General features: G+C 44.1%; 1 protein-coding gene across 2 annotated transcripts in view; it reads left to right on the top strand.

Annotated features, from left to right (window-relative positions):
- LOC129825954 (netrin-1-like) overlaps positions 1–8,637 on the top strand; it is a 41,525-nt gene extending 32,888 nt beyond the window's left edge. For both annotated transcript variants that reach the window (XM_055886133.1, XM_055886123.1), the window contains exons 6-7: positions 619–693; positions 5,967–8,637. In XM_055886133.1, the coding sequence (XP_055742108.1) occupies positions 619–693; positions 5,967–6,286 (395 nt within the window). In that variant the 3' untranslated portion in view covers positions 6,287–8,637. The remainder of the gene's footprint in view (positions 1–618; positions 694–5,966) is intronic.
- The last annotated feature ends 4,965 nt before the right edge of the window (positions 8,638–13,602 follow it).

The raw sequence follows: 13,602 nt of genomic DNA, 5'->3' as shown, positions 1-13,602 counted from the left end.
TGAAGTGTTTGTCGACATTCAATGATAGATGACTCATTTTCATGCACATTTTGTTCACTTGAGAAATACTAAACCAAACATCTTAGTTAGATGTAAAATTGTGTGACTAAGATCTCCTCAGCAAAAACGTCAAAATGAATGACAGATTTCTTGAGTTATCCTAGATTTATTCAAACTATTTTTAGGAAGTGTATACTGGCTACGGCGCCACAAGATGGACAAATAGTACTATTGACGCTTTTTCTAATTTTTCAAGCGAAGGTCTTATAAGGGAGTGTGTGAGCACACTCGTTCGGTTCGCCTACTAGGTGCCAGCCGAACCGAAGCATGCGGAAGCCTTAAGCCTCCACCAGCTCCACAGGGACACCATAACACCATAACAAGAGACAGTGTACCATAAGTACACTAAAATGGCCTGGCAATAGATGTAAGCTTTCAATCCCTTACATTGGGGGTAGAGTGTAGACCCTTGGATGTACCTAAAAGGCATTTATTAGATAACATAATTGAGGTCAGTCCGTAAACCATGGGAGAGAGAGAATAATTCAAATCTAGATGTTTGTGATATGTTGGCTGTGCTGTAACCTAATCCACCCATTATTTCACTCGCTTCCACAGACTGTGATTCTCACTGCAAGGCATCCAAGGGCAAGCTGAAGATCAACATGAAGAAGTACTGCAAGAAAGACTATGGTGAGTCCACTGTGCAGGAATTATATGCCCAGGCGTCGGCCAGCGGTCGAGGGTCAGATGTATTTATTAATCACAGGCATGCCCACTCCCAAGCCCCTCTCTGTGGCTTATTCAAGCTCCCAGGATTAGAGTCATTGCATCAAAGGGAAATGGTCTCGGAACTGAGCCCAGGGGACCCCGCTGATGGACAGGCCAACCAGTATTAGACTGAGGAGTGCTGCTTTCTGGGAAATAAGACATGATGGAATGATGGAATTCAAAAAATATATGTATTTCTTGAAGGTTGTGTTCAAAACCAGACAGCTTTAGACTGTGTTTGGGCAATGACGGTGTAAAGCACATTAACAGATGTATCCAGTCTACTTAAACTTTGATTAGTTAGCATGGAATACATATACATATTATTATCTATCATCTGTAAGCTAGCCACACAAAACCTATGTCTAACATATCCTAACATCCCTGCACTGACATACACTCATTGCTATGTGAGATTCACTGGAGGTGGGGGGAGCTGGACAGAGAGAAGAGTGTTTGCTGGGGGATTCCTCACCGCAGGGCCTCTTCTTTTATCACCAAAGATAGAGATCAGTGGCATCAGTGTCTGGGCAGAGAAACAAAGGGATTATTCAACTCTTACCTCTACATCTTGAGCTTATATCAGTTCCTCCACTCCAGCTGAAACTGTCCTCAGAGAGAGGTTGTGGCACGAAACAGCCCCCCTGTTGGTTTGGAGAGCTGCAAAGCTCTGCTCTGCCAGGCTTTAGCTGGAACTATTTGGATTTGTTGTCCCACCTTGACGGAGGTGTGTGTGTGTGTGTGTGTGGTGTGTGTGTGTGTGTCTTAGGGGAGTTGTACCTCATAAAGAGAGGGCTCTGAGCTTCAGAGGGCCGCAGAACAAGCTCCCACTGCGTCCTCTCACAGTCCCTCTCAATTACAGCTAACGGACAATTTCCTCTCCCCTTCCACCTCCCTCTAAGCCCTGTGGATCTGCTCACCCTGGCCCCTGTCCATGGTCTAGGGCAATCCCTGCTCTCAGCCGCCAGCCTCAGTAGGGTCCAGTTTTATTGCTCCATGGTGAAAGGCTGGTGCACCCTGGGAGCATGAGGCTCTGGCGGGGATCTGGCCATTAGGAATTTTCAGCAAGCCCCGTATTAATAAAATTTGCCAAATCACACAACAAATATACTCTGTCATCAATGACTCCACAGGAGTTTATCTACATCTGAAATACTTGTGATCAAATGTGCCATTACATGCACTGTAGATATCACAGCGTTACAGTAAGTGAATAATATGAAAACATTCACGTTCAAGCCAAAAAACAGCACCACTAGATCTAAAAACAGACCAGAAAGAATGAGAAGGGTGGGGGGTAATGTAAGAGAGACAGTAGTAGCAGTAGGAACAGTCCATGGATCATATCATAGGCCTCCTATATAGTGTTTCATTGTGCTGTCCCACCGTGTAGCCTCCATATCTCCATATGGAGAGGGATTCCCTCGCCTCTGAGGGTTTTCCATTCCATTAATCACAGTAGTATTATGGTGCAGATCTCCTATCAGCAGATTCATGTCTGCTAACCACCGTACAAATCTCCCCAACCGCAGCAGCAGCAGCACAAACCCTGAGGCACGTCCAGCACTCTGCCAGCACTTGAGAACAGATCGTACTCCCTACAGCCAAATACCCACATACGTTTCCTTTATGAAAGACAATGCAAGATCTCTTAGACTCCTGGCATGAGACCTAACTGTACAGTAGGCCTATATCATATTGAATATTTTGGTCACCAATTCCTCTGTAGTTATAGCCATTATATTGGTGTTCAAATTGTTAAGCCTTTGATTGTTAGAATAGATTTGTTCATTCAAGACCGTATCGGCTATAATCAGGGTTTGGGGATAGTTCACCCATATTACAAAATGACACATTGGTTTCCTTACCCTGTAAGCAGTCCATTGACAAGGAATGACTACAATCCATGCTTTGATGTAGTTTCCCTGGCACTGATTTTTACTTTCACTGTTCACATGATAATGTTTTAGCGTTTGTGGCACAAATCCCATTCAAGTCAAGCCAACTAAACCAAAGCATGGATTGCTGTGATACCCTGTAAGCAGTCTGTGGACAAGGTAAGGAAACCACTGTCATTTTTTTATTTGGGTGAACTATCCATTTAAGACTTAGTTCAGTGTTCTCTCTAATGAAACACATCCAGCTGCATTGGCCACACTGTTCCCCTTCATATCTGTCACATGTCCAAAAGCCAGATCATCAATCATAGTTCATCAATCAAACAGAGCGATACATCAGAGACTTTTAACAAAGTTTCAATGCATAAATGGCCAAATGTTCTTCTTTTCTCAATCAATATTGTGCAACACAGAGAGAGACAATAATGTGAGCTCCTTGTTTCAGTTCACCAGAAAACTGAACAGCCATCAGAATCCATATTTTCATTCATTTAATCTTGCTAGTCATCCATGAAAAGAACAGACAAATCTATAAATCACAAGACTGATTCATGAAAAGCAGAAGGTTGGTTTTTCAAGAGTTCATCAAAACAGCTGAGTGCAGATGATTCTCCTGTGGCTGAGCTGGGGCTTTATGGAGAGACCATTCCTCAGGAGGCTTTTCCTCTGCCTCAATCTAATTCATTTCTCAGGGCTGTCCCTGGGGCTTTGTGGGGTTCACAGTGTCTCTGTTCTTTGGGGCCACGACCCCCCTGTGTGAGTGGCGCTGCGGGCCTCCCGGGGTCGCGGGAAGAGGCCCCCTGTTTAAACACAGTGGTGCACTCTGCCGGCTCGGAGCATTCCACAGGGCGCAAACAGGTGGTAAATTAGGCTGACGCTGACGGATTGCCACCCCGGAGAGAAAGAAATATGTTGTGTTTATTCATTTTTGTTTTCCATCGCGGCCGTAGCTACGGCGACGGCAGCCACAAAGGGTTATATTCTGGGCTGACACCCCTCCAGCGGGGAGGACAATTAATCAAAGAGCTTTTGCAGACGTTCAGGGCCAGCAGTGAAAGGAAGGGTCACACAGCCCCGTCACCCAACGGTCCCTGTGAGCTCACCCTGGGGGCAGCAGGGTCCAGATCAGTCACTCAGCTGATAACCAGATGGGACAGGGGCCTCAGTATTGAAATTAAACACGCTCTAATTTGATTATAGCCCCCTTGTCGGCGGGTCAATCCCCAGCACACTGCTCAGAGAGGGGACTCAGCGGGAGGCTTGGCTGCCATTGTGTTATTAAACCCCTCTCTTTCTCCCTCTTCCTCTCTCTCTCTCTCTCTCCCTCTTCCTCTCATTCCCTCCCTCTGTGCTACCCTGCTAAGATGGTCCAAGTAGTACTGACGTACCATATTGTCTGCTAACAGAAAAACAGAAGTTTAGTTTCCTAGATCCATTCATGAGCTCAATTCAACACCAGCCCCATGGGCGCTTTGAACTTCATTGGGTGAGAAGCAGGACTGAAGCAATGTGCAGAGGTGTGAGGACTGAGCTGCTTGGTCTTTCCAGCTAACATCCATGATTAGTACTGCATACTTTGGTCCCCTCATGGACTGGAATCTCAGTCCAGTATAACAGTACTTGACTATCTGCTTAGAGAACTACCAATTTCCTGAGCGGCCCATAGAGTGACAGAGGGTTCTGCATTGGTGTCAGACAGCTGAGTCTGGTCCATTCACCCGGGGAGCTCGCTAGCCAGTCGGTCAGTAAGAGCGACCCAGAGAGAAGAGGGCTATCTCTGCTGGATTCTCACGCTGCTCTTGGATGGGGCTCTGGGAGCAGAACCCGGATAGCTCATGAGGTCGGAACACATTCCGATTCTTCTGGAAGCCTCTCTGTGGCTGGGAAGATAAATAGTGGCCCACTCCACCCCCCCACACACCCTTTATGTGTTTGGATGAAGGAGTAGGCTCCAGCCCAGAGACACATTGTTAATGAATGGCAGGACTGTGAGAGCGTGCTCTACTCAGCCCAACAGGCCTCCTTTCTTCTGAAATTGTGTACAATTTGCTCACACTAGCAGAGCCCCCCTTCCTGTTCTCTTAGAACGTTTCAGGCTGTTATGGGGGACAATCGATGCGGCTCCCAATAGAGAGCGTTGGCATTCAGAGAGAGAGAGACAAGGAGAAAGAAAATACTTCCTGTGCTATTTTCAGCCACCTATATTTTTCTAACATTAGTCCACATACAAGTACGTGTGTGTATGTGTCTGCGTGTGCATGTATGCATTTGTGTATGTGTGTGTATTTATTTGTGTGTTTGAAACATTTCACACCATCCACACACTGTTTCCCAAATTGGGTCAATTCAAACAATTGTGAGTGGAAACTATTCAGGTTGGTTCATTTCCCCCCTACTTTAGTCCAATCGTTAATAGCACATTCCCAGCTAAACCACTTCACCTCAAGCACAGATTAGCTCCTACCCCAGTGAGTTCAGTTGTTTTCCAATCAGAGTGATGAAGTAATGGTAGATTTATGTGACAGAGAAATCCATGCAGGGGAGAAAGGTTCAATGGCTACCAGGTCCAGGTTGCTCTAGCCCAGGGTTCTTAAGATGTGCAGCATCCTGCTTAACAGCTGAAAGGCCATTCTATCAAAAGCACAGGAATGGCTTTGCTTCAGAGCTTCTACCTCAAACAGATGTGGTATTTCTTTAGTAAAGGTTGAATGCTGCACTTTCACTGTTGGACTTTCTGAGTTGAACCCAGTATACCCGCCACTTATTTTTCTCTAGGCTTGTCAGTTGAGGAAAGGAAAGCGTTTCTAAGGATACGTCCACAGCAGTCAAACATTACAGCCAGTCTCAGGGAGGTGCTCATTCAAATGTACTCAGCGGGCACCCATTGTCTTTACCCTGGGGAGCACTATGGCAACTGTTGCTGTAATACGGAGCATGCTAGCCAACACAACAAGGAGAGGTCAGTGGTCATGGCTGAGGGGAGGGACCAGGGGAACAATTCACACACACTGGGTCAGCAATTCCTGAATCATACTCAAACATTGGAGCAGTTATTGGAGCTATAGTAAAACAGGACATTTACAGCTGAGGGGTCACGCCCAGGCCAGTCTGGACCCCAGGAACAGAAACCCACAGGCTGCTATGGATTCCCTGCTTAGTTACCCTGTGTGTTATTAAGAGGATCTATGTTTTACTGTACATTCACTTTTAACTGGATCTCTTATACTCAAGAGTTGCTTGCTTTATAGTGACATTTTCTTATTCCCCCTTCACTCCTTCTTCTCATTGGTCATCCAGCTGTCCAAGTGCACGTCCTCAAAGGAGACAAGGCAGGGGAGTGGTGGAAGTTTACCGTGAACATCATCTCTGTCTACAAGCAAGGTGAACAACGCATCCGGCGCGGTGACCAGCTCCTGTGGGTGCGTGCCAAGGACGTGGCCTGCAAGTGCCCCAAGATCAAGCTTGGCAGGAAGTACCTGCTGCTGGGCACGGATGACGACTCCCTCGGGCAGAGTGGCGTGGTGGCGGACAAGGGCAGCCTGCTCATCCCCTGGAAGGACCTATGGGGCCGGAGACTGAGGAAGTTCCAACAGCGCGACAAGAGGGGCAAGTGTTAAGAGGAGCCAGGGAGGAGAGAAAGAGAGGGGGCTCACCTCCAGTCTGAGGAACACAGGAGGAGGAGAAAGAAAGAGGAAACACCAGAGGGAGAGAGGAAAGAGGGAGAGGTGAAGTGAACAGAGAGAGAGAGAGAGAGAAAGTGACTGAGTGCTGCTGCTTTGAGTGGAAGCAAAAAGAGAATATTAGTTTTAGAAACATTTGTGTGAAGGAGCTCTTTTTACAGTTGTTGTTCTGTTTGTCCTTCAAGGTTTGTTTCGTTGTGGAATTGCAGAGTTTGCACCTAATATTTCAGATAAGTTACTTATTTTTTGTTTTATTCGTGATACCATTATTTTTATATTTCCAGTTCATTTCTACAGAACACCAGAAAAAAAATCTACTGTATCACATATGTGTTTAAAGAGGCTCTTTATATATATATATTGTGTAAAGTTGTTTCTAGCAAGCTGAGGTGGCACGGCATGACTTAAGGGGAATCTCTCTCATGTTTAATGAGTGGCTCCTGCTTGCCAGGCCTTGTCAAGATGAACTGTGTAAACTGCTAAGAGTGTTAACACGTTAAATTGATCATTTAAACTAGGTTTTACTGTGGTTTCAGCGTATACTTGTAAAAACAAGCCAGCTATTGCCAGTTACCTTTCTTCTTTAAGAGCTCCTCATGTGGTTGTTACCTCATTATTACTGCTAACTATGTCATCAAAATGAAAGTGCCATGAAGAAGTTGCTCCTCAGATACTAGCATAGGGAAAGAGTCTGTTAAATGATACATTTCCTTGCCATCCTGACAGTATGGTTGTGACCTCAGCAAAATAAAAGTACCAGTAGGCATGATATAATTATACAATATTTTTGTATTTAGACAGCACTCTGTTCTCAACTAGAAGAACTAAAATAGATGAGTTGACCGTGCACTTAATGTTTAGTCCTTTAGTATTCAACAGTATTCAGAACATATAAGATATGTTCAGTGTTTAATGGCACCTTGCAGGATACAAACTGACATACTGTATGGTTTCAGAAAAATCAAAGAACTAATGTATGTCCATTCATGATTGTTCAAATTGAGATCACACATTTGACTGATTATGTGCTGCCTTTGGCCTTTGGTCCCGGAACCTAATGTCCACTGACTCTGTGTCATTGATTGATGCAATTGGTTTGCTATCCGGTTCACGTTTGTTAAAATACTAAGTACTGCTTGAACATTCCTCTGAGCATTGACCTGTTTCTGCTGGTAAAGGACTGATCGTGGGGTGGGGGGGACATTCTGATGTCTTCAACAGTGAATCACCTCATGTGGTTTGATAAGACCTATCAAAATGAACCTACGTTTTGTTAAAATAATAGATGCATGCTGACTACTTAGCTGACTAAGCTAACCAAATTGTGGATGACAATATGTACAGTATGTATATGCTGTATAAAGATAAAATGCATTATGTTGTAAAATAAACCTGTTGGGTGATGAAATATCACAGGAGTCAAGCTGTGTGATCAACACACTGTGTCAGCATCTGATTCTCACTTCACACCTTGCAGACATTCCATTTTCAAGACGTTACTTGGTTCTCAACAAAAGGGGTGACCGGCTGTTAAATGTTATATAGCTGTATAGTTTGTTATTATTTTTTGTTAAACATTTACTAGATTTATGTCCATGTTTTATTAACCAGAGTTTTAAATACCATAGACTTAATAAATGGGTAGACAAATAAACGAAAAAGAGGCAGATTTCTCTTGTTTACAAGTTATGCATACCCAGGAGTGTATTTCAGCAGAGAGAAGCTTATCTACAACCTGTAATAAACATTCTCAAAAATAGTTGGGAAATACATAAACACACATAAATGCAAGCAGATGCACACCTGCACACACACATCCACACACTTTTTTTGACATATTTGTATTGACATTTTTATTGCAATCCATTTCAACTGTTCTTGTGCCAGTGCATCCATCTCTGGATCTACACATATCAAAGCTGTCAGTGGGTCCACTCTGTAAAGTTAGACCAGATTTCCACCCATTTGGAGAATGGTACTCAGTCATGACCAGATATCTGCTACAAAAATATATCTGAATGTTGCTTGTGTTCATACTTGGGCTTGTAAATGTTGTTTAGCTTTGTCCATTGCAAAAGTTTGTGTAATGTCCTGCAATGCATACTAATATATTATGTTTATCACAAATGAATATATTTAATGACACATGAAACAATGTGGCTTTTGTTTTTGCCTGTTTTTATTTTTGGTTACTCTTTGCTTTGGATAATAGACGGCTGTAATGAAAAAGTAAAAGTCTGTAGCTATTGAACAGCCTAGTAAATCTGAAATAAAGCTCTGTAAAAGTACTTGTGGACTTTCAACTGTTTCTCATCATCTCATCTGTGTCTCATTGTTAGTTCTGTACTTCAGTGAGTCATTTGGGATTGACATGGGCTAAATGGTGTGGCCCAATAAGACCACAGTCTCTCATTACCCTATGAGACTGCATCAGCCTTTGTCTGTTTTCCTCCTGCAATAACAGTGAATTACAGTTGGGGAAATTAAATTAAACGTCAAGAGTGGTGCAGCGGTCTAAGGCACTGCAGACACCCTGGTTCGAATCCAGGCTGTATCACAACCGGCCGTGATTGTGAGTCCTATAGGGCAGCGCACAATTGGCCCAGCGTCGTCCGGGTTTGGCCGGGGTAGGCCGACATTGTAAACAAGATTTTGTTCTTAACTGACCGACCTAGTTAAATAATGGTTGAAAGAAATATATATAATAATAATCTAAACAGCACCAAGTTCCTAGTTAAAGGTCATTTCAGTACAGTCAGCACAGAGGGTGACTTCAGAAAACAGCAACACTAAGAGTTGTTCATTGAGTAAATGTATTAAACATTTATTAGACATTACCGCCCAAGAGCTCCAGTCATTTACAACAACACAAAGAAGTTAACTCAGCAATTCCTTATCATCATTGGTTTTAGATCCCTGAACTCTATAATCTTCCCAGACAATAAGTACTCGATATTAAGCTGATTATATCACTAAGCTTTTAGTTAATGCGCAGCACAGATGGAACTATGAGGTGGAGGCATTGTAGTCATTGGATGACATCCTAAACTCCATTCTCAACAATGTGTTCATGGCCAAAAGTAGCCCTGCTTTAACCATCATACAAATTACCCATCCCCAACTCAAGTCCTTAGTTAGTTTTTTGTCTGTTATGGGAGTTTGTAGCAACACTACAGTAGGATTGATTGGTCATAGACTAGGCCTACTCAAGGGAAACACAATCCAAAATACTCCCAAGGATCCAACCAACCGCCCCTTTATAAAAGGCTGTGCTCTTCATTAGTGAAAGGGACCACAACCAATAACATGACTGGCCGACATGGCCGTAAAACGATCCCAACTAACAAGCCTTAAAGATGGAGGAGAGAAAGACAGAGGATGAGGTCACTATGGATGAGTGTAAACTCATAATGCTCATTCAGACATAAGATGTGGTGTGTCTGGAGTTGCACAACAAGCCTCTTGCTCCTTTCTCTATGTGCTGCTATTGGTTTCTATTGGTTTTGCTGGCTGCCAGGATGACTGTTCTTACTATCCAAGCTCCAGGCCTCCTCCACAAAAACACAGTTCAGTCCTGAACACCCAAAACAACTCTTTCACTTCAGACTAAAACGTTCAGACTGTTTTATGATGTGCTCTCCCTCTATTCACTGTGTAATAGGGAGGGATGGGAAATGAGGTGAAAAGGGATCTGGGTGTGTGTGAGTCTCACTCTCAGTGTGAGAACAGGAGGATCTGGAGCAACACATGGCTCTACTCCAGGATGCAGAAAGAGAGGGCTGTGGAGTGACATTGGGAGGAGGAATGATTTCAGCTCGCATGCAGGCAGTCTCCAGTAGACTGCAGCAGGGTGGGATTCCCACCTTTAGCCCTGTACATTCCATAAACATCCAGCCCAGGGCCAGGCACACTCCTGCCATTGTTTCCTGTTAACAGGCTGCAGACTCCTCCGAAAACAAAGGCTTCCGCCAGCACGTCTGAGAGGGACCGAACTAACAGCATGACAGGACAGGGCTGGACAGTGTCCCTATGCCCCCCACTGGTCTACAACAACCACTGACAGTAAATGGGGTAGCCTCCCATCACATTCAGTTCCCAGTCGGTTGTTTTGGTGCCAGAGGACCGTGTTTTTAAGACCATATTTTTTGTCATAATCAGACCTTCAAATGCTTCAAACACTGAAATATCTATTTCGCTCCTTGCTCCCTTGCTTCACTTTGAAACTTTTGAGGGGCATCTGCTTCCCCTTTCTCTGTTACTGTGGAGACAGTGATGTCCAAAGGTGAAATGAGCACATCGCTGTTGAACTTTTCACATCATATCCAGGAATAGATTCCCACCCCCATTCTCCTGGTTCACACCTCTTGTGAAGTACCACTTCACTGTTATGATTAACTACCACACAACTCTGACTCACATACACACTCCAGCCTCCCACCTACACCACCCAACCCCATTGCACACCGTTCGGAGGCTGTTTGAGATGCAAACCATCGACGGGAATACTATGGGGTTGGGTGGATGGTGAAGGGCTGAGGGGAGGTCTGAGGCTTGGAGAGTGGATTAGCCTGGAGAGAAGAGGTGCCGTGAGAAACTCTCAGACCCAATACAGCCAGGGCCCTCAACAGGCTGTAGGGCCTCAAGCGCCACCATGGTTAATCTGACACTAGTAAAGCCCTTCCTTCTCCCCCTCCGCTCCACTCCTCTCTTGAGGGGAAGTGACTCTGTGAGGGGAAGTGACTCCGTGAAACAGAGACTTCATTTAACTTTTTAGAAGAGTGCCTCCACATTTTCTTCGAGGGAAAGCTTTAGGGTGTGTTTAAATCACGTAGAACCAGAGCCATGAGGTTCTGATCCCCTTCTCTCTGAAAGTAGATACAATCAGTGCTTTTGTTTCTGGAAACTCACTACCCTTTGTAGCGCCTTGCGGTCGGATGCCAATCAGTTGCCATACCAAACGGGGATGTAGTCAGTCAAGATGCTCTCAATGGTGTAGCTGTAGAACTTTTTGAGGATCTGAGGGCACATGAAAAATCTTTTCAACCTCCTGAGGGGGAAGAAGCGTTGTAGTGGCTTCTTCACAACTGTGTTGATGTTTGTGGACCAATGTTCCCTCCAAAAAAAATTGTCATCTGAGCAAATTCCAGGTCTGCTGAGCGCAAACTTGAACGTTGTGGAAATTCAGTGCAACTTCTAGCGCACATTTATTGTGAGCACTGAGGCTGAACCTGCTTAAAGTTACAGTTAGAACATTGGTCAAGTAGGCTACTATGGCTATTTGATCATAATGTAGGCCTATCAGAGCGGCCTACCATCAAAAACAATGGAGAAAATGCATCCCATAATATTTTAACATGGAAATAGCTGTTCTATCATTCAGCCTACTGTAGCAGCCAATGTGTGGTGTTCAATGTAGGCCTACATTCCGTGAGACTTTTGGAAAAAATATGCAGGGCTTGACATTAACCTGTTTATCCACTTGTCCTTCTGACAAGGAGGTGACTGAAAATGTTTTGTTTGATGCAAGAAAACACTTTACAAAATAAAGTTTATTATTCCCATACCACTATTACAGAGAATCAGACAAATTATGCTACCCTCTGCCTATTGGCTACTTAGCTTATTTAAGCCTGTTTCAAAATACAACACTGCCCCTTTAAGACAGAAAGGCTTTTCAAAGATGGCTAGAAATGCACATGCTTTGTGCTCTTTTTGGAAGCAACCACTCCCCATTGCTGACTATAAATTAGCTATAACTGGGCTCATAACTCACTTATTAGCAAATAATATGAACAAATGAGCACAAATGGCTACATGCAGCTCTCGCCTTGATCTCAAAACATCTACTCGCGACCACTCATTCTGTAAAAACGGTCCAGTTCAAAATGAATGGCACAGATCAATATATGGCAATGTTCTATTTGCATATAGGGATACTGCAGCTGATTGGTTAAGGCGCACCGGTCTGCAGAGTAGGAGTTGTGCCTGTCAATGCAATAGAATCCTACTCTGGTGCGTTCTGCCTACAAGAACATCTCTTTCATAGTTAGTTTTGCATACTAAGTCTTTGTCACGCCCTGGCCTTAGTTATCTTTGTTTTCTTTATTATTTTAGTTAGGTCAGGGTGTGACATGGGGGATGTATGTGTTTTGTATTGTCTAGGGGTTTTGTATGTTTATGGGACAGTGTCTAGTCTAGGTGTTTGTATGTCTATGGCTGCCTAGATTGGTTCTCAATTAGAGGCAGCTGTTGATCGTTGTCTCTGATTGGGAACCATATTTAGGCAGCCATATTCATTGGGTAGTTCGTGGGTTATTATCTATGTCAATGTGTAGTGTTTGGGTCAGCACTATTTGCTTATAGAGTCACGTTCGTCGTTTTGTTGTTTTGTATAGTTTGTATAGTGTTCTTCGTTTCGCTTAATTAAAAGAAGAATGTATTGTTATCACGCTGCGCCTTGGTCCTCCTCTCTTCCACCATATAACGATCGCGACAGTCTTGCATAGTTCGTTTTGTTTCGGTATGTATTGGTATGCATTGAAAGTGGCTAATATTGTCAATTCCCACAGTAGAGGGAAAGTTGATAGTATTAACTAAAGGGGAAACTAGAAAGTTAAGAGAAGAATCTCGTGCTTCTCTGCATGGGCTGATAATTATTCTGCAAGTCAGTCCCAGGGGAGCTGTGTGCCCACGCACAGCTTAGAGGGAACATTGGTGTGGACCATGTTCATTCTTTAGTGAAGTGGACACAGAGGAACTCGAAGCTCTTAACCTGCTCCACTACAAACCGGTGGATGTGGATGGGGGAATGCTCGGCCATCCATTTTCTGTAGTCCACGATCAGCTCCTTTGTCTTGCTGACTTTGAGGGAAAGGCTGTTGTCCTGGCGCCACACTGCCAGGTCACTGAAATCCTGGGATGACGGTGTTGATGTGAGTCGTGACCAGCCTTTCAAAGAATTTCATGGCTACAGATGAGTGCTACGGGGCGATAGTCATTTAGACAGGTTACCTTGGCATTCAGGGACTATGGTGGTCTGGTTGAAACATATAGGTATTAAAGACATGGTCAGGGAGAAGTTGAAAATGTCAGTAAAGACATTTGCCAGCTGATCAGCGCATGCTCTGAGTATGCGTTCCTGCAGCCTTGTGAATGTTAACCTGTTTAAAGGTCTTACTCACATCGGCTACGGAGAGCGAAATCACACAGTCGTCCGGAACAGCTGGTACCACTCATGCATGGTTCAGTGTTGC

This window comes from Salvelinus fontinalis, chromosome 2, assembly GCF_029448725.1.
Source record: "Salvelinus fontinalis isolate EN_2023a chromosome 2, ASM2944872v1, whole genome shotgun sequence".
Classification (NCBI taxonomy): Eukaryota; Metazoa; Chordata; class Actinopteri; order Salmoniformes; family Salmonidae; genus Salvelinus; species Salvelinus fontinalis.
This window is presented reverse-complemented; position numbering and strand designations above follow the sequence as displayed.